The sequence below is a fragment of the Hesperophylax consimilis genome, chromosome 7 (genome assembly GCF_061612785.1).
Source record: "Hesperophylax consimilis isolate HC1 chromosome 7, BYU_Hcon_1.0, whole genome shotgun sequence".
Classification (NCBI taxonomy): Eukaryota; Metazoa; Arthropoda; class Insecta; order Trichoptera; family Limnephilidae; genus Hesperophylax; species Hesperophylax consimilis.
Window position 1 is genome coordinate 19,545,512 of NC_142842.1, and position 21,871 is coordinate 19,567,382.

A 21,871-nucleotide genomic window follows, 5' to 3' on the forward strand; every position below is an offset into this window, starting at 1 on the left:
AATAAAAAGAAGAATTTCATTAAATATTGTCTATCGTTAAGACTTCTAGGTGAGTGGTAAATCTATGATTTCCAGTTTCTATGTCCTTTTATCTTTTTGGCGTTTCTGTCGCGGTGTGCGACTAGTTTTGTATTTCACGTTTTCCAGCTGCTGTCGTTGGAAAAAACCCTCAATATGTATTCTGGTACCGGCGCTGGTCCCGCTGACGATTACAATGAGGTGAGGCCTGAGGTGAAAAACAAAAAAAAAACTTTGATACTCTGAAATAAGTTACAGGTTAATTTGACATTTGCAAACGATTCTTTCCCTATTGCCGGTTTTCTGTTTCAGGCCGGATACGAGGGGTATGGGGACTATGAACCACATACTGGAGATCCTCAGTACGATTTAGAATACGACCGTCAGTATTTTCAGATGCCAGAAGTTGTAAGTCCAATAATTTCTTTATCATGTAATTCCACCGCCGTTCTTCAAAATTTTACGATGCTTAGCCGAACCCAATTATACCTATAATATTGATGTACTATTCTATTAACCTTAATTTAAACGTATTATTTAAAGTTAAAATATTTTATGTTTGTTTATGTTATGTTTTTTTAACTACTAACAAATTGTGTTGCTGGTATATTTGACGTATTATTCGTCTCAAGCCCTGATTTGGTTTAACCTGAGACGAAAAATTACTAGTTTATATACATTTATTTCAGGTCAAAAAGTTTCTGATCTACTTCCAAAGTGTGATCAACGAAGGAGTCACCTTTGAGATCCTGAACTTGTATGAGAATACATTCCCGAAGTTGACAGAGCAGTATTTTGAGAAAACTCCTTGGCCTGAAGAGGAAGAAGTTGCTGCTCTCGTAGAGAATGACCAGGTCTGTATCTGACATTATTGCGCCCCTTACCCGTGAACAATATACAAAAGAACACAAAGTCACAAAAAAATATGTACAATAAATACGATTTTCCTTTTTCTATATTATTTGAAAGACTAGTTCAGCTTTGGGTTAATTTTAGACATGGGTTGTATCAAAGGGTACAGCAATCACAATACCCATGAGCTTCTTGAAACATACTCTAGCTACTTTACTAGCCCTGGAAAATTACATGCTGATTAATGCATTGATCAATGTAATATCAAATCAATTGTGTTTGAGAAAAAGGCAGTACATTGTTTGTACACATATTTCGAATAAAGAATTAAAATAATTTTCTGCTGAAATATATTACTTATAGGTAAGTAATTAATCATTTGTCTGGATTTGAAAAGATCATGGTCATTCAGCAGGTACTGGCAAAGTTTAATAATATTTGTTATTTGGGTGTAAGGTGTTTCTGATCCTGTACAAAGAGCTGTACTACCGCCACATCTACGCCCGCATCCCTGGCGGGCCCACCCTGGAGCAGAGGTTCGAGTCCTTCTACAACTACTGCCATCTCTTCAACTACATCCTCTCCGCCCAGAAGCCCGTGGCACTGGAACTGCCTGACCAGTGGCTCTGGGAGCTGGTTGACGAGTTCGTCTATCAATTCCAGTCTTTTGCCCAATATAGGTTTGTTCAATTTATTATCTAAACAACACTTATATGTACTGATTATTTCTCTAGATACATATTTCAAAGTAAATATGTCAAATTATTAAAACCAAGCGAGGCTAACCGCTGGGTGTCATAACAATGACACCATAGGCAACAACTTGTCCCAACAACATTCGAAGGCCTGCAAAAATCAAGGTTCCTCTCCAGACAGATGGAGTTTATAAACTCAGCTGTTGCGGATGTGACAAGGTTTTTGTAGGCGAAACAGAAGGGACCATCTCAAAAGGTTCTCGGAATACTAATGGGCAATTGCCAAGCATTTAACTAGTAGATTTGAGCATGCAACATGGTATCATCTACATACATGAGCACACACTCCACCCCAATCTTCAATGACATCTGTCCTGATGATGGACACTGTAACACTGTCTGAAACATTTGCTTAAAAGGAGGTAGCGCATGATAATATCCACAAGTATTTACTACCAAATTTCAAGTAATACTCATACTATACTGTACTGACATACAAAATAGACTTCTATAATGACACAATCATCATGTGAACTGAAAAACATAGTTGTGTTCTAAAAAATTAAAGTTACTATAAATGAGTTGTTTCTAATTCATTTGATAATTTTTGTTATTTCAGGGCCCGTCTCACCAAGAAGACTCCTGACGAGATTGAAACGTTGAACAACGACAACAAAGTGTGGAATGTGCTTTGCGTCCTCAACGTGCTGCACTCCCTGGTGGACAAGTCCAACATTAAAATGCAGCTGGAGGTTTACGCATCCGGCGGAGATCCAGACTCGGTGGCCGGGGAATTTGGGCGCCACTCCCTCTACAAGATGCTGGGTTACTTCTCCCTCGTGGGCTTGCTGAGGCTGCACTCGCTGCTGGGAGACTACTACCAGGCCATCAAGGTCCTGGAGAATATCGAGTTGCACAAGAAGTCACAGTACTCGCACGTGCCCGCCTGTCAGATCAGCACCTCCTACTACGTAGGATTCGCCTACACGATGATGCGCCGGTATTCTGACGCCATCCGAACCGTGAGCTCAGCACTGCTGTATGTGCAGCGCACCAACAAGCTGTTCACAGCGCGCTCCTATCAGAATGACCAGATCAACAAGCAGACCGATCAGATGTACCACCTGCTGGCCATCTGCTTGGTGCTTCATCCGCAGTGCGTCGATGAGTCCATTCAGCAGGTGAGCTTTTACCCAATATCGTCGTCAAGTTACATAATCTATACAACTTTACTTTGTTTCAAAACTTCAGTTTCAGTACTGATAAATTGGCTTTTGTTGAAATATTATTTTCATAGTATCAATTCATATTAGTAGGTACCATAACTTCACACATGAAAGAATAAGTTTATTATTAACCGGTCAGCAACGTAAGCAGATATACACGATAAAATAACGATAGCAGTCAAGTACAATAAGCGTGTTTACACGTCAACGCGTGTGTTTCCACAAAAATCGTCATAACTCCGTTATTCTTCTAGTGACATCCCTAAAACAAAAAGTAGAATATTCGTATTTAATGAAGCTTCACATCTCTATTCAAAGTTATCCATAGAAACCCGTAAAAAGACCTACTCAGTGGAAGCAAATTTTACCCGCCAAATCGTAAAACGACGCCAAGAAAGCCGTTTGACGTGCCGACCCGCCTCGCAAGTTTAATTATTTTTTTAAAAATATATTTTGTATGAAATGGTCAAAAAGTGAAGTGACAGAATTGTTTATTGTACATTTGTACGATGAAATAAGTGTTTTTTTTTTACATTATCCGTGATTTTAGTATCGTTTTTACATAAAACATTACAGGTGAGTCATTTTTACAATTTTTTCATGTTTCCATTCTAAATTTAAATATTTACAAATGTTAATATTTATTTATGATACAACAATTTGAAAGCCTATTTTGTAACCTTTCTAAAACAGTTTTTACTATTCGGCTCCATTCAGTAATGTTTCATTTATAGAGCTTTGATTGTGAGGCGGTAATAACACAACGTTTTCGTGAAATTGACATTTCGATAAAGACATTTTAGGTTCAAGTTCGCGAAAAGTCGGAGGGGTTAAATAAGATATGGACTTCTTTTTGTAACCTCGACTCCATACAGGATTCTTTGGGGATGCTACGTGGAGGGTCTCTTTGAGGAGAGGAAGGAGTGAACATGGGTCTTGAAGTGCCCCATGTTGTGGGAGAGAGGAAGCAGAGGCCGGCAAATCATTCCACAGCCGAACTGTTAAAGTCAAGAAGGAATCGTATAAAAGATCCGTTCTCACGTCATAAATGTCAACTGTGTTTAAATGTTGGGCGCTCGTTTGGATCGTTTTCCGACTGCACCAGTGCCGAAGGGATCAATTAGTCTAGTAACAATATCAATATTTTAAATATATTCTCAGACTAATTGACACTACTTGAAATAAGTCATCCATGCGAAAGGGTACTTTTAAGAATGTTCATGTAGGATTATGATTACAACACCATCTAATTACATTTTGACCCAGTCATAATATTCACTAATCCTATCACTGCCATTCATTATCTAATTCATTACCAGAGAGCTACGTACTGATTGTACTGATCACTTATAAAATGTTTCCCGGCAGGTTCTGAGGGACAAGAATTACCACGAGAAGATGTACAAGATGCAGTGCGGAGACATGAACGAGTTTGAGAGTTGCTTCTCGTTCGCCTGCCCCAAGTTCCTCTCGCCGTGTCCTCCTGATCCCGATGCGCCCATCGACGATTACGGCAAGGACGCCACCAAGCACCAGACTCAAGTCTTCATGGATGAGGTAGGAAATATTGTAAATAACGTGAAATGACATGTATGGCAGTGGCGATTGTTATATGCAATATGGCAATTGCTTTATGACCATGTAGCTGGAGTAGTTTTCAAGTTCAGGTTCGAATTCTGTAGAATTAACTCCACATAGGAGGCACTGAGGAAAATAATTTCCCACAGGGCCTGTCATCTTTGGGGATGCTGTTTGAAGGATCTTCCAGAGGAAAAAAAGTCTTGAAGAGACCCGTGTTGTAGGAAGGAAACACAGAGGCGGGAAAATTATTCCATTGCCAAGCTGTTGAACTCGAGAACGAGTCATCAGAAAGGAAAGAAACAACCCATTCCCATCTGACAAATTAACAACTGTGTACAAATGTTTTGTTTCCCGACTGTGCACCAGTGCCGAAGGGGTCAATGACGCTAGTTCTTCGGAGCATCTTCCATTGAAATAATGGTGGAAAATGGACAGCATTCCCAATTGACAATACAATATTGTCTTGTCCCTGCTCCATGAACAGCCTCGACATTGTAGGGCAGAACAATGCGGGACAATACAACAATTCTACTATAGTTCAAACACAGAACGCTGTCAAAATGGAAATACGACGATGCGCGTTAGGAGCGAGTTTGTGAAAAATAGTAGGTCTTTTATACCAAGATGTGTTGGAATTGTTGGAGGACGAAGTAAATAATAAAAATAAAAAAAACTGGAATAGGAATTTGATGGGGCGCAGATCTATACTGGGATTGTCTTCAATTATCCTAAAAGAATTCTAAGTGGAAGATCCTCAGGAGTATAAAATGTGCATGAGAAGTGTCACCAAAGCACTTTGAATTGCTACTAAACTTCATTTCGCCAAAAATTCATTGCGTAAAACAGAAATGAGAGAAAGCATACCTGCTCGGGTCAAACTGCAAATAACAATAACATTTTTAGTGACAGGTATGAGCTTCAGATGGCTGCAAAATACATTTAGAGTGTCGAAAGCTGTCAATAGCTTTTTGTATCTGAGGTTTGTGACGCTGTCTACGAAATATTAAATTACCTTACATTATTCTTGTCCCTATAATATGGGTAATCAATGCACTATAAACAGTTGTGTTCACTACATATATATCGTTATCAATTTTAATATTAGCCGAAAACATGCACGGGAGCGTCCTACTGTCTTTTCAAAACGCGTTTACACGTGGGCAACGGCAAGCTGGGCACGGTAGTACGGGTAAGACACTATCCTGCGGAGATTGCTTGCCCACCTATCTCTGGGACAGTGTCTTGATTCATTGTCCTGTCTTACAAACTACTGTAATCGCTGCATTAGAAGGGGAATCTATAAAACGGACCGCAGAAGAGTCTTCTGAGAGTTTCTGCAGAGTCGAAGGGCTCAAGACTGGGGTTGGCGGGAAAATTGTACCGTGGGACGAACCTGCGATTTGCGCAGGATTAGCAGTTGTGTGCTATTAAAGTATCTGCAGGCCCTGTGCAATACACCCAGCTTCTGAAAGATTAGCTTGACTTTGGCTTCAATGCAGCCATTTGAATTGTATTCGAAAAAGGCAATTTTATTACCATCTTCCGCTGATTGTTGTGGCCAATTGAATAAATGAACATTCAAGGTTCCTTAACTACATGTTTGTATGTAGGTACTATAATATAGTATACATAATTGAATTCCCTATGAGAAATTTCATGTATCATGAAAAATTTCAATTATAATATATTTTGTTTTTATGGTTGGATTTTGTTATGATAGGCACAGCTATACAGTCTTTATGGACAGTATAATAATTAGCCATTGATGTAGAGGTAAATATTATTTTTGTCTGTTCCAGGTTCAGCAGCAGAGCAAACTCCCCACCATCCGCTCCTACCTGAAGCTGTACACCACCCTGCCGCTGTCCAAACTGGCCACGTTTATGTCCAGTGAGCAGCGCGGGGACAAGTGGGACCTGGAGAAGGAGATGGCTGCGCTCACCATCCACCTGCTCTGCTTCAAGCACAAGATGAAGAATGTGGTGTGGAGCAAGGGGCCCAGCGGCCTGGATGGAAAGTTCCAGTCGGGATCTGAGGTGACTTCACTATATTATTTTAACATCACTTTTATTTATACTAGCCTCTGCGAGATTTCTTACGGATGTCATCGACGTTCGCCCTCTTCCTTCATCATGCATTTTGTGTGAAAACGATAAAAACAAGATACTAGAACGATGTGTATCATGTACAATCTCTCGCCGTATAATACTCATGGCTTCATGGTTGATGCTTTTTGGGTTCTTTGTGTTTGTCAGCAGGTGAATATTTTCTAGGCTATTTGCAAGTATGCGATACAAAGCACTTGTAATATCAGATCTTTTCATTTTATTCACTTTATAATCCTGATAGAGTTTTAGATTTATACTGAGTGTTGTTCTGAAGGAACACTTTTTAGGAGATTAATTAAAATGAATAAGGTGATTTTACCTTGCATTCATGTTGGTAATACAATAAGTTAATTAATACTTGTAGTAGCTGTATTTTGGTAAGTTTGCTATTGGTTTGAGACTGCTAATAATTATAGATCAGCTAAGATTCTGTACCTAAAATAATAATGCGAATTTTTACCAAAAGTTTTTCCACAAAGGTGGAATTCGTGGTACAGTAGAACCCCGTTAATTCAAAATCCACAGGACATCAAAAACCAAATTCGAAATAATCGAAATCTAACCGTGTTCCCGCTTAATTAAAAAATTTAATAAAACGCTGACAGGCGCAACTAACCCGTCAAAATCAGATATTCATAGTAAAGTCGTAATAAAACAAAAATTTGCAAGGCGATAGATTGAGTTGAGTCGAATGGACGGAGTCCTGTTGGAGAGGTCAAAAGGTCTCCCTTTACCAGTGTCCCCCTATCCGGTTACCGGAGCGGCGTTTCTTAGATTGTCATGAATCACTCCTTAAAGTGTGGCGGTATAAGCACAGAGGCTTCAGTCTGTTAATTGTGATGTTATTTCAATATACATCTGTGACATATTTTTACTAATTTGTTTTATTCTTCTTGCAGTTGGATTTCTACATAGACAATGAAATGATCCACATTGCTGATACCAAAGTATCGCATCGCTTCGGCGACTTCTTCATTCGAAAGATTCTCAAATTCGAAGAGGTGAATAGGAAGTTACACCACCTTAAAATCTAAATAAAATTATATTTCATAACTCTAACCACTGACATTGTGAAATAAAATACAGTTCAATATGTGGGCTCGGTATTTGTAATATTTGATAATACAAGGAAATTTCAATGAAAAGCTTTTCTTTAATAATATATTGTACCTGTACTGTTATAATGTAATTATTATTGGTGTGTTCCATTAGCTGTATGTTATTGGTACATAGATTTCTGTTTTCCGTTGTGCTGAACATACGTATTAGTTTGCACATATTATTTAACTGTTTATACACTTTATATACCTGTGCACTGAAGTGAAGGAAGGAGCAATAGATGAAGAAAGAATTCTAAGGCCATCTGAAGACACAAGACATTTTTATATGAATACCGCACAAGAGTCCCAAGGGCTCCAAACCATCTGTAGCCAATGGGACTATGGCATAACCAACTGCGGTGTATTATTGTAGAAAGCAATCACTTTGTGGTTTGACATATTTAATAAAATAAAATACTTTTTTTGTTTTAAAACCACAATATTTATTAATTTAAGAACCGACCGGTTTCGCTTTACTTAAGCATCATCAGGGTACAAATTAATACAGTATTAATTTGTACCCTGATGATGCTTAAGTAAAGCGAAACCGGTCGGTTCTTAAATTAATAAATATCGTGGTTTGAAAACAAAAAAAGTATTTTATTTTATTAAATTGCGGTGTATTGTGAGGCTGAATGGGGAGGGGAATGAAATGGGGGAGTACCTGTCTATTCAGATCCGGTAGTCGAACATGGCTTAACCTATTTCAAGCACCGATGGTCTTTCACCAGGGCGATACTGAGTTACTGAGAGTATCTTCCACTCTGGACCGTGTCACAAATATTTTATACATTATTTTAAAATTAATTGTGAAATAACACAAACTACTTTAATCAAATTTATTTTCTCATTCTAGATTTGAATGTGCGACCTCTTAATTTCTCCGTTAGATTGTCGGTAGAGAATACTCTTAGTAGCGATGACATCTTTATCAATACTAAGGACGGGTTGTTTCGGAGAATTTGAACAATTCATCAAATTTCAACGTTCATTTTCCAGTTCTGTGAAAGATTTTTTCAAGTTCTGTTTTAATTTCAGTTTTGTCAAGCAACTAGCCTATAATGATATAATAACAGAACTTGAACAGGACTGTCACAGAACCCGGAAATGAACGTTGAAATTTGATGAATTGTTCAAATTCTCCGAAACAACCCGTCCTAAGTATTGGTTAGATGATAAATTAAAAAAACCTGTTTTCCTTTAAAATGCTTTTAATCTAACAGTTTACACTTATAATACTAATTTATGTTATCCTGTAACCCGGTATTTGGGGATTTTCCTTCTTGGTTTCTTATACCATTTTCTCTTTAGACCATCATCTGATGGCTGTAATGTTTCTGGTTGGTTGACTCTGAATTGAGTCCAAGGATGTTCGGGTTCATCTTCTTTTAAAATTTCCATTTCTTTAATCCATTCTCCTGATAAATCATACAACTTTTTGCAAGTTTCCAAAACCTTGAGATCTGTGCTCTGTAAAAAAATTGAAATATTTTATGTGTTTTGTATTACGTATATACTTTGCAAGAAAACATTTATAAATTAATGGCAGACCCGGCAAGGCTTAGCTATTGTATTATCCATGTCACCCTCAGGCGTCCCCAACTTTTTCTACCATTCAAACCACTTTCTAAACACTCCTGGCACTAATAAGAACAAACTTTGAAATTTTCAGCGAAATCGGTAATAATGAGTATATTGGGCACACACAAACGAACATTGCCTTATCTAATCATTAATTTCATGCCTACCAAACTTGGACCATGTGTTTTAATACAGCTCAGTTCAACAATGCTCTACATATTTGCAATATCAACAAACAGACAGCTAACATGATATGTACCTCTTTAGACTAAAGCTGCTGCCACACGCAAAGCTCACATCAAAAGTTAGTACAGTGCATCATCTTTTCTACCGACACATGACGCTATCAAATATTTCTTCCTATGGTAGGAGAGGGGGTCAGTTGAATTCGAGAGCGGCCGAGGAACATAATTTCATCTGTCAAAGTGACAACTTTACTTACTGACAGCTTGAGCACGTTTTCGAAATGGATGATACTTGTCGCCTATTGCTGGATCTGTTGGACAGCTCATCCTCAGATGATGATGCCGCCAGCAGTGCTCAGTTGACTATATAATTATAAATGCTATTTATAAACTTTTTAGATTTTAAACAATCTGCGCGTAAATAGCGCATTTTCACATAACCTCTCCGTCGAATCAGGAAATTCACAGTTTGCACGCCGATCGACGCAAGCGACATATAATAAATTATTGTAAAATAAGCTCACGTCGATTTCCAAAAATGTCGAAGGCAAAGGCGGCAAGGACCAACACCAGGGCAGGGAACGAGAAGAGAGCACGAGAGCTGACGAGAGCAAACCAGATTACCCAGGAAAACAATTGAAAACAATCAACAAACGAACAAACTAGAAGCTTCTCTATGTAGGTATCAGGCCGTCCAACTTTCTCAAAAAACCGAATGATATTACCATATAAACATACCGAGTTAAAAATATGATTAATTTTGAAAGGGCGAAAATTTGTTTACTTCAAATTCAAATATTGATTATATTTATATTTTAAATATGTGTTAAGTATGTTTACCAAATAAAGTTTTTTTTTATGTTTCTAAATTTACTAGCACACATGACGATATGAGCTAACATAATAAATAAGAAATGCATTATTAGGCTGCTTATGTCATGGCTGTCAAAGGGAACACGGAACTTAGTTGGTAGCTCCGTAATTAAAATGACCCCCTCTCCTTTTTACGGCGGAGAGGGGGACGCATAACTTTTCAAATATCGCGTCGGGAGCGGTTACGTAAAATAAATTCGGTTAGCGAAGTTCAGAACCACACTTATAGCGCGTTATCTTTTTACGTGTGTCGGGTCTGTATGGGATTGTATGGCGAGCGCTATTGTGCTTTATATTATCTGTTGATGTGAGCTTTGCGTGTGGCAGCAGCTTTACACAAACTTTCCTAACCTCATTCATTACAAAGACAGATGTAAGTGAAGTTGAACAATTCAGTGCGTGCACTTATGTTCTGAATTTTGCTACTAGCCAAATCTATCCAGTGGTAGATATGAAGTTAATAAGAACTTTTAAATACGCACCTCTCCGTTTAGAGTTTTTTGACACCTTTGTTTGAGTTTCTTCAAGTGCAATATGAAAGTATCATTAACGGGAATATTTTCACTTTTAGTTGTTTCCATTATAAATAATACATATTCCATATCCAGTTTCAATCCGGCGTATTTCAACATAGATCCCAATATTTCTGAATTTATCCTGAAACAATTAATAAAATTGATATAGATTTATAGGCCTTATGAAATAATAATAGAGGTATTCAAGTAAAAGAAAATTAATAATTAAGTACCGCAATTTGTTGGTCTGCATCTCTGATAAAAGTTGACTGGCGGCATCTTTAGAATCACAACACAAAGCTAACACGCCATAGGTAATAAGATCTGGCGTGACCAGAGGCTTGAATTCCCAAAACCGTTTCTTTTTTCGAGCTCTGTTCTCTTCGTCTATCAATTGTCTTACGGCCTGAAAAAAAAACAAACAAAATTAAATAAATAAGTCATCATTTTTTATGTTTTTCAAGATAGTTTTTCACTACATACCTTAGCTGACTCATAATCAAATCTGTAGCATCGTTTCTTTATCAAAACATTATAAAAATTGATATCTGGTTTGATTTCTTGAATTTTCAAAATATCTAAAAGTTTGTTCTCATTTTCTAAAGTGCTTGGTTGAACAGACAACATTTGCGTGATGGTCTTGATATCCGGAGTTACGTTATTAGTCACCATCTTTGTGAAGAATCCTTCTACTCCTCCTACTAACATAAACCTATCCTCCATTGTTTTGATTTCTCCGATAGCCAAAACATCATTCAATGAGGGATTTCGGGATAGTAAATTTGGCAGTTGGTTCTCAGAAAGTTTACTAATCGGTATAGGTAAGTGCTTCGTGGTGTCATCTTGATCTCCCAATTGGACCAAATCTTGATCCAGCACCGTTGCTTTTTCTGAAGTATTATGTTGTCCTGATTCAAGCAGTGGAATAGCTTCCTGGATCTGAGAATGTTTTGGTAACATTATCGGGTTACTCGACAGTATTTCAGATATCATCTTTTGTTCAGATTCTCGGTCTCCGATGCCACAATCTTTAATACATCTCAACATTAGATTAAAAGTATAAATATTCGGTCTTTCTTTAAAATTTAGCATCTTCCTCCAGGTTAGTAGAGCATGCCTAAATCCTGCTTTGCGGTCAGTGATACAAGATTGTAGTAAGAAGTTGAATGTATGCACTCTTATTTTAATGTTCTTGCTACACATTTCGTCTACAATTTCAAAGGCAGTTTGTAAATCACCACAACGACCGTAAACTTTGATCATTGCGTTATAATTAGTAAGGTTTGGTTCGATGTTCTTTTCAAGCATCAGATTTCGCAAGTGATTGGCTCTGGACAGCCCGTCCTCCTTCCACGGGCTACGAGCACAAGCGCTGAACAGGGACGTATAAATGCCGCCATTGGCTTTCAATCCTCGTTTCTTCATGTCATTATACAGCATAAAAGCTTTTTTGGTGTAGCCCACTTCTGCGCACGCTCCGATTGTGAGATTGTAAATGTAAGCTTCGGGTTTTACTCGGTCCTCTTTCAACATTTGCACTTCTAGAACGTCCAAGGCTTCTTTGATTCGTTTATTTTCAATATGATATTTAATGAGGTCGGAGTATTTTTTTGTGCTCAACTGTTGCAATCGTAGTGGCTTTTTTTCTAAAAATTCTTGTTCTTTTTTATCACCTTCATCATGTTCATACTTTTCAGTGAAGATTTGATTGGTGCGAGATATCAGACCAAAGTTCTCACGCTCATCGATGTACAGTAAGTCACTATCTGGTTCTTGATCTTCATTTACATCAGTCGTGGAAGATGGCAGTTCTGATGAGTAATTGTTTGGGTTGCTCTCCCGATACCACTCGGGGGCCGGCTCCGGATCTGATGAGTAATCTGAAGACTTCTTACTCACTCCTTTATTAAATTTATGTTTTGTTTGTGATTTGCGATCCCGATTCCAATTTGGTTTCTGCGGTGGATCTGATGAATACTCAGAAGAGCTGTTATTATATTTATTCCAACTAGGTTTCTTTTGTTCGTCCGATTCATACATAGAAGAGCTTTGATCTCGATTCCAATTCGATTTTAGTGTTGCATCTGATGAATACTCAGAAGACCTGTTATTATCTTCATTCCATCTAGGTTTGTGTTGTTGATCTGATGAATATTTTGAAGAGATATTACTATCTCGGTTCCATTTTGGCTTATGCTGTGAATCTGATGAACGTCTCGAAGAGTTAGTTCGATCCCATTTACTTACACGTGGTGATGAATTATTGAAAGAGTTTTTACTATCCTTATTCCATTTTGGAGAATCACCCGTTGAATAAAGAAACCCTTCATAAAATAATATTTTATTAGGACGCAAAAATCCTACCGAATGATTAATAAATGATGAATTTCTTGTTAAAAATGGCCAACCTCTAGAATAAATGGAATCACCAAAGCTTCTAAACAAAAAAGAAGCCATTCTTTGAGGTAATATGATTATAACCTCAAATAAACATAAAACATTTTATTATGCACGCGACGACGCGACCTGTCAAATTTCAATATTAGCCGCTCGGAATCCATAGATTATAATGATCATAAATAAACCGAATAAACCACTTGGCACTTTATAGAGCGATTTAATTATAATAATATTTTTTTTACCTTCATAACAAATTTTGAGGCATCAACTATTGCAACGAACAGTTATTTTACAAACAATAACGTAGTATTTTTTGAAACTCTGTGCAAATAAGCTAGACATGAAAAATTATCCCCGTTGCCAGGTATCTTAGCGTAATTTGTAACTTAGTTTTTGCCAGGACAGCCACGCGCACAACTTTGTCCTGTTTTTTGATTAAATTTTTTCTTGAGTCTTAGACAACAGTACATCAAATTGTTCTTCCGAAATTCGCAAATAATTGCGATAGCCTTCGGTATCTTCTAACGCCATCACTCACAATATAGTGTTAGAAGCTACCAATTCGTTTATCCTTATAATCCATTTTCTAGACCACATACTAATTTTTTTGCACTTTTTCATATTCTAAAGTGCGTTCCGTAAAAGGTCCTAAAACATAGGGACGCACGCAGCGATAAATTCACTTGACGCCATCTTGATTAATAATATCGGTTCGAGTTAAATTGAAACGTCTGATCGATATCTTGTTCAATTTTTGTCGTTCAATAAAAGTCGTTCAACTAAAATCGCTCTGTCTGAAGGGGCCATTATTTACAGGTTGTACTTTTACCATCACCAGTATTTGCTCAATGATTTTGTAAACTCAAAAAATCTATGGTATCCCCACGTGCCTTTTGACAGCGCGCATCATGGAGAAATTATAAAATATCAAAATATACGTCCAAACTTGATAGTGAACTAATAATTCTTTGACATAAACACAATTTGTAATCAAGCATGTCTCAAGACGACGCTAACATGGAAATGAGTGGCAGTGAATCCGATTCAGAAGATGACTCAATGGAAAAATCCAAGGAGCAGGACGTTGAGGAGGGTGAAGATGAAGGTGAAGAAGTAGTTCAGGATGAGGCGGAGAGTGCCCAAGAAGTTTACCTGCCGGGAAAAGCCCTGGAGGAGGGCGAGAAACTAGTTTGCGATCAGTCCGCTTATATCATGTTGCATCAAGCCCAAACTGGAGCACCATGTTTGAGTTTTGATGTAGTTCCCGATACTCTTGGAAGTGGACGGGAATCCTTTCCCATGACAGCATATTTGGTGGCGGGTACCCAAGCCGCCAGAACACACACAAACAAGTAATATACATTCATTTTATTTTTCATAAAATCTCGCTCAGTGGATTTGCCAATCAATCTTTTTTGCCAAAATTCTTGCTTTTTTGGGTAAATATTTACCTAACCGCTTCACTTTTAATAGGCACAGATTATGAAATTTACACTTCATTTCTACATAATTACTGCAAGAAACAACTATTTACGTCGGGAAGAATTGTAAAAGTTGCATTAAAGTTCTATTTTAATTCAATGAATGTTCAAAATTTCCCTTATAAAACGATCTTGTGCCGCCATTTTGACATCAAAATTACCACTTTGTTAGTCTTTGGCACATAGAATACCTACGTATATGGTGGGTGGAAACCATGTGTCGAAGAACATATTGGATTTTATCTTGACACACGAAATTCTCTTGGTATTTCGCGATTTTGAGATGCTTGTCTATTACCCATGATGTTTCTACATAACATAACTATTTTATATCTTTAGACATTAAAAAATAATTAGCAGTCAGTAAATAAATTTTATTTAAAACAATCAAAGCGAAAAACCATTAAAATAAAGAAAAATGGTACATCAGCATTACTTATGTAGTTGGTCGTGCCGATTACAAGTATAGACCGCAGTCTTTGCAGGGCTTCTGTACTACTTCCTGCTTGCGCTGCATTGAGTGTGTCGTGAATTATCCAACTTAAAGTACACGGAAGATTAAATGATTGGCGCCACCCATTTTTAATGAATTTACAATTTTGCATGAGTGGATTACGTAGTCCACACGGCCAATTTAATAATAACCTATTTTGTGCATGTCCCCCAACATCGATAGTTGTTGCTAGCAGTAATTAAGTTGAAATTAAGAATGAATTGTAATTTCCATAATCAGTGCCTAACATTAACCCTTCAGGTTAATTTGTTAGCTTTTGGGAACAACTAACATGGTTCTTAAGGTCTCATAGAAATCATTATATCTCCTATACTGTCATTATGTAAATTGTGTTAGAAAGAGAAAACACCACGCTTTATATTTAAATCTTGAAGTTAACCACAGAAGAATTAAAGTGTGCATCTTTATGAAACCAGAGGTTCCGTACGAAATTATGGAACTTTGTGTATTGTTTATTAATTATTTTTTATATAAAAAGACAAAAAAAGGGAGGTGAAAGTGACTTTTGTAATACATTTGTCCAATAAAAGGCATTTTTTAAATATAATTTTACATTATCAGTAATTTTTGTTTCAAGTAAGGTTAGCCATTTTAATATTTGTTTTAAGTTTGCATTCAAAATCTGAATATATCAAAAATTTATCACCTTTCAAAAGCAGTATTTAGTTTTCAGATACATTCAGAAATATTCCATGTATTTGGATTTTATTGAAAAGTGGAAATACTTCAACCTTATGTCAAAATATGGCACAGGCCTGCGGAGTTAAACACTTACCTTCAATGTTAATTTATTTATTATGTATTGTCTTTTTTAAAAATCTTATGTGATCCGCCTGCTTATGTTTATGTGAAATGCAATAAGAGCCTTTAGTCATATTTTGCAACAAACTAATGTTCGTTTTAATACGAGCAATATTTTTTCTTATTGTCATTAGATTTAAAAAGCAAATCAGCACTCTTGTTGTGTGCAGAAATATAGTAGTCCCAGAGAGAGATTGTATGTGACGTTATCGTTCTAGTATCTTCTGTTTTATTTTGTTTTCATGCAAAATGTGTGAGAAAGGAGAGGACTATCGTCGATGACATATGTACCACCTCTTCCTGTTGGACTACTATAATATATATTCCTGTGCCACGGCAGAAATTGAACCATTTAACTAAACACGTACATTTTGTGATAAAATTTTTCTAATTTCAGTGTTATAGTAATGAAAATGTCAAATCTCCACCGAACCTCCAAGGAGGGTGAAGAAGACGATGAGGAATCTGATTCCGAAGATGAGGAAGAGGAAGAAGAAAAGAAACCAGAACTGAATTTTGCTTCCATAAAGCATCTTGGCTGTGTTAATAGAATAAGGGTATGTCATTTTGCAATAAACTGCACTTGTCAACATTTTAACTTTCATTTTGGTAGATTGTCACTGGGTAATGTGGCATGTGTGGCAATCCAACACAAAAATACAGATTATCTTAAATAAGCAGTAAATGTACAGAAAATTGGGACATGATTAATATGCAGATTTTATTTTAAAAACACTTTTTTTCAGTGATATAATAATGAGAAACAATAATTTAAGTGACAGAAAATGGAAAATAATGCATTTTTATCAATATTTCATTTAAAAAAAAGGATTTTGTCATCTTTTCTTCATGCCATGTTTTGGCAAAATTATATAAAAAAAATTTTAGGCTAGTTTATTTATACAAAAGCAAACCAAATCTGTAAAGATATTTATTTTTATTTTTTTGGGATTTAAATTATATTTAGAAAATGTGTTATATCTAGAAAATGTGTTGACAATGTGTGATATACATACATATTTCACAAGTAATAAGATAAAAGATATTATGATATGATTATTATTTATTATTTTTCAATGTTCTCCCATAATAAGCAATTGCTTGTGTGTATGGGATGAGGTATTATTTGTTTAGTTTCTTACATTTATTTTTATTTTTTTAATTTTTGTTGTTTTTTTTTCTTCTTTTATTTATTTAATTTTTTTCTTTTATTTATTTTATTTTTTTCTTTTATTTATTTTATTTTTAATACATTCAATAAAGCCAGTAATCTGTGTGACATTCTACAGGATACTAGTGAAAATAAAATCAAGATAATTTTCTTTTTATGTGGAACAAATATGTAAATGTATATTTTTTAGTACAGGTCTCACCATACAAAAATTCCACACTAGCTGCTTCCTGGTCAGAGTTGGGACATGTGAACATATGGAATATAACGCAACAGCTGCAGGCATTAGACAACCCTGTCATATTAGAACGTTACAATAAAGAAAACATGGAAGAATCAGAGAAGCCGCTATACACATTCTCTGGACATCAATTGGAAGGATTTGCAATAGACTGGTGCAAAACGGAGCTTGGTGTAAGTGTTTAAGTTTTAGTCAATAATAATATTCGGATTATTTCCAAAGTGCCGTGAAAAAAAATCATCTCAATGGGTGCTTTACAACTTAATTTATAATAATAACCTATCACTTAGAATCACAAGTATTAACTTCTTACAGTCAAAATCTATTACTAGTGGCTTACAACTAAAATTAACAACTACATAGTGACTTATAACTAAGACTTACATCTAGTGACTTAAAACTGTACATGTTTATGACCGAGTGGGAATTAATACACCTCCTGAAATTACTTCTCAATTTTTGCCATATTCATATATTTTTTTTTATTTATTGCTTATGTTAGCAAGTGTTTTTTTTTTTTTTTTTTTTTTTTTTTTTTTTTTTTTTTTTTTTTTTTTTTTTTTTAAAGAAAGACAAACATTCCTAGGTTACGAATAACCCAACAATGTTTGAAAATCTCCTACTACCACCACAGAAAGCCGAAAATGTTGCTTGTGTTGTGATGGAGGACTTAGTCAGCCGAGGAATCGAACACGCGACGCTCGGGTGAGACCCAAGCGCTATGCCCACTCAACCACTGACCGGTCGTTGTCTTATATCTTTGTACTTGTTATGTAGTCAACACTGTAGGAATATTTTAATGCAGGAAGCGCACCCCCTAGCTAGAGTAAAATGTCATAATGCCCTATGAAAACTAATTCATACTAATTTTAAAATGTATTAATCCACTATTCAATCTTCATAAAAACAATATTATTTAATTGGTGTTGTTCAAATTAGGTATTGGCTACTGGAGATTGCAGAAGAGATATTCACATATGGAAACCTAACGAGGCAGGAACTTGGACTGTAGACCAAAGACCGCTAGTCGGTCATACTAATTCCATTGAAGATATACAATGGTCACCCAATGAAAGGTTAGTCTTCGTTTATTTGTCATAGTTATTTAATAAAAACCAACCATTTGTTTATTTTGAAAATGTTTTTTATTTTATTTTTCTCAAAATCTAAAAAATCGGTATTAGTTTGATTGTACTTAATTTCGATATATTGCTCCACTCTTTAGGAACAAAAGGGGCGAGCCTGCGACCAACCTGTATGGTGTATTCAAATGCAAATAAAACAGTCGACTTCCACAGGTCGGTAAGGACATAAACCAAATGCAACGAGACCTGCACAGAAAATTAAGTTCGCTATCGTAAGATAACAGTCTTCAGCGCGGTTTAGTGTGGAACTTTTCTGCACAGGGTCTTACAGTATTTGGTTTATGTCGATTGCTTACCGACCTGTGGGACGACGGGCTAAATGTGACCGTGAGTTAACCTATTTTAACAGTTTGATTTATTGATATAATTTTATTCTTTTCAGAAATGTACTGGCAACGTGTTCTGTTGATAAGAGCATTAGAATTTGGGACACCAGAGCCGCCCCTAACAAAGCTTGCATGCTGACTGCAGAGAATGCCCACGAGAGTGATGTCAATGTTATATCATGGAATAGAAATGAACCTTTTATTGCCAGCGGTAAGGATAACTAACATTCTTACTCTTCCTGTACAGTTGGGAGATGCCTCAATGATCAGGGTTGGCTTGTGGATATGTTTTTCTGCATTTGTATGATTAAGATTTTTGAGAGACGACTTTTATGAGTCAGCTATCAGTATACTGTTTACTAAATGGCACAAAAAGACGCAAGGGGTTAAATTCTTTCTTGAACCGGTAATCAATTGGCCTTTCTAGAGCCTAGAAGTCGAAAGGTCTTATGTAGCATCAGTTGTATAGATCAAACTTGTAGGGATTTTATGTTGCGATGTACCAGAAGGGTTACATTGTTCTGGAGCTTCTATGCTAATTTTAGTTATACGCACTTTGTTAAACTGTAGGTGGCGACGATGGTTTGTTGCACGTGTGGGACCTGCGGCAGTTCAACAGCTCCACGCCAGCCGTGAGTTTCAAGCACCACGTGGCGCCTGTCACTTCGGTGGAGTGGCACCACAGCGAGGGCAGCGTGCTGGCCACGGCGGGCGAGGACCACCAGGTGGCACTATGGGACCTGGCCGTGGAGCGGGATGAGGAAACCCAGGGCCAGGAGGACCTCAAGGTATGTCCACTCAACTTGTGATTAATGTCAGAGAGAACACCATCCTATCTTGTATGTAGTATATAATCTACCGGAAGTAGTTCCTCAAAATAGCTACTTATATTCAGAGAAATGATTCAAGAGATTAAAAGGTAACTTAATATCCAATTTTAGCTGCAGTGTTTATTCATATGTAGATTTAGCTTATCTAGTGAGTGTATATTCACAATAAACTAACAATATTTTAGGCAATAAAAGGATTAAAATTGTTGTCATGTAAACCTTGGTTCCACGGCAAAAAACAATCCATGAGATTTATTTCCTGTATCTCGAGAATGAGAATTGGCCACTGTTCAATTGGAAGCTCATTTGTTTAAAATTCGGGTACTCGAAAGTTCATTCTGCCAGTGTGATGTGGAGGACTCTTGAACATGTCTTTTTCTTTCTCTTTTTTTTTTAGTTTTTTTTTTTTTAGGTTTGTCAACAGTGATTAATAAATACCAAAGCTCTCGCAAATACAAATACATTTAGCATGGTTGATAATATAACTAATTACAGACAAACACAATATTGATATAAACACATACATGCACACATACACATATGTACACACACTCACATATGCATTACATTCATACATACACTTACATTACATAACTAACAGTAATAAGTTTTTAGAACAACACGATAGGGAACTTTAAAGGCCTATCCGCACACAACAGTGCCGGCACAGTGCCGACACGTGCCGACACGTGACGTATCCATCAGTGTCAGTGAAAAATGATATTGTGGCATACATTTTGTACGGCACTATCCGTACTCGTCAGTGACAGTGACGTTCAGTGATGTCAGTGCTGCGCCGACGCTCGCCGTGATGGGACGTGAATTTCTAGCGGACAATATTTTCACTGACACGGTCGCAGTATTTCAAGATGGACGACGAACAGTTGATTGAATTGGTCCGTGTAAATTCTGCAATTTATGACCTTTCACATAGAAAATACATGGACCTTAATTTTAAATCAAACATGTGGAACAATATTGAAATACTCGAAAAACTTTGATTCATCATCTATCAGATGTTTATATAGGGTGGCGAACTCTTCTTCTTCTTCTCTTTTCCTCCACGCATTATGAACCCAATGCCTTCTTCTCACATTGATTTCTTCGTCTTCATCTAATATTAAAGCAATCGCTGCTAATTGTGATCTTGAAGCTGCGTAGAGTACCTACTAATCACTGCGCCATTCACTGCGCGTCGCCGTGTCGTGCCGTGTCGGTACTGACATGTACGAATAGCACGTCACGGTACTGTACGGTACGGAACTGTCGGTCACGTGCCGGCACTGTTGTGTGCGGATAGGCCTTAAGTCTTGTTAACAGATGATTTGAAGGTGGCCAATGATGACATTGTCAAATCAATGGAATGACTTTTATACATCTCGTTAAAATTACGGCATAATCTCGGTAAAGCTGAGTCATACTAGCTTACTTTGATATTTTTTAATATTTAACGGAATATAATTTATAAGTCGTGAACCAATTCTTGGAACGTTAAACCTGATTTGATGGAGTAGAAAAGGGCAGTCTATAAAAGCATTAACAATTTTGAAAAGGAAATTTAGATCAATATTTAGTCTTCTCTATTCAAGGGTGCGTACATTGTCTTCTTCAACTGTAAAAATCATTCTTCTTTCAAAGAGGCATGTATCGTTTGCTTATTAAAATCTCCCACCAATCTCCCTTTAGTTTTCCACACTTGCTGTCCATCAACAACTCTCAAATATTCAGTTCTATATAAGTTCATAGACTTGGAGACTTAAATATATAATTCAATTCAATTCGGTTTATTTATTTTATATATGATATGACCTGTCCCCTTATAGATATCCACAAAAGTTTAAATATATATCTTAACGGCACAAAGCACTCTTTTTTGGATGAATTGCCTTATACAAAATAAATAAATAATAATTGTTGTCAATCAGCTAAGACCATTGTTTCTTTTCAGGACCTGCCGCCTCAACTTCTATTTATCCACCAAGGACAGACAGACATCAAGGAGCTCCACTGGCATCCTCAACTGCCAGGAGTTATGATTACCACCGCACACACCGGATTCAACGTCTTCAAAACTATCAGCGTCTAACTCTAACGTACATAATATTATTGTATTATGTAGTCTACTCACATTTATTAATTATTCAAATGTAAAAAGAAAATCTCTAAGGAGGGTATTGATGACCACTATGAAGAAACAAGGCGATAATAATAAAAATATTTTTATGTAA

The 21,871-nt window shown here is 36.6% G+C and overlaps 4 protein-coding genes across 5 annotated transcripts in view; 2 read left to right on the top strand and 2 right to left on the bottom strand.

The window, feature by feature from the left end:
- The window catches only part of LOC149422436 (thioredoxin, mitochondrial-like), a 289,804-nt gene that overhangs the window by 11,271 nt on the left and 256,662 nt on the right, over positions 1-21,871 (bottom strand). The gene's annotated exons all lie outside the window — the stretch shown is intronic.
- eIF3l (eukaryotic translation initiation factor 3 subunit l) lies at positions 69-7,625 on the top strand. Of its 2 annotated transcripts, none has more exons than XM_089633292.1 (8): positions 69-219; positions 331-426; positions 708-872; positions 1,327-1,550; positions 2,185-2,746; positions 4,160-4,348; positions 6,172-6,408; positions 7,380-7,625. In XM_089633292.1, exons 1-8 carry the CDS (start codon positions 175-177, stop codon positions 7,512-7,514), a joined length of 1,653 nt encoding a protein of 550 aa, XP_089489418.1. In that variant the 5' UTR covers positions 69-174; the 3' UTR covers positions 7,515-7,625. The 2 variants fall into 2 exon arrangements, with proteins under 2 accessions (XP_089489418.1, XP_089489417.1); XM_089633291.1 differs by having other exon boundaries at positions 73-231.
- LOC149422438 (pentatricopeptide repeat-containing protein 1, mitochondrial) lies at positions 8,753-13,298 on the bottom strand. The gene is made up of 4 exons (XM_089633800.1): positions 11,218-13,298; positions 10,968-11,140; positions 10,702-10,876; positions 8,753-9,050 (listed from the first exon to the last, which is right to left on the bottom strand). The coding sequence occupies exons 1-4, from the start codon at positions 13,189-13,191 to the stop codon at positions 8,829-8,831; spliced, it is 2,544 nt and encodes an 847-aa protein (XP_089489926.1). The 5' UTR covers positions 13,192-13,298; the 3' UTR covers positions 8,753-8,828.
- Positions 14,019-21,861, top strand: l(2)09851 (WD repeat-containing protein 1 l(2)09851). The gene is made up of 7 exons (XM_089633801.1): positions 14,019-14,486; positions 16,328-16,487; positions 17,297-17,515; positions 18,282-18,418; positions 18,870-19,024; positions 19,384-19,601; positions 21,592-21,861. Exons 1-7 carry the CDS (start codon positions 14,131-14,133, stop codon positions 21,727-21,729), a joined length of 1,383 nt encoding a protein of 460 aa, XP_089489927.1. The 5' UTR covers positions 14,019-14,130; the 3' UTR covers positions 21,730-21,861.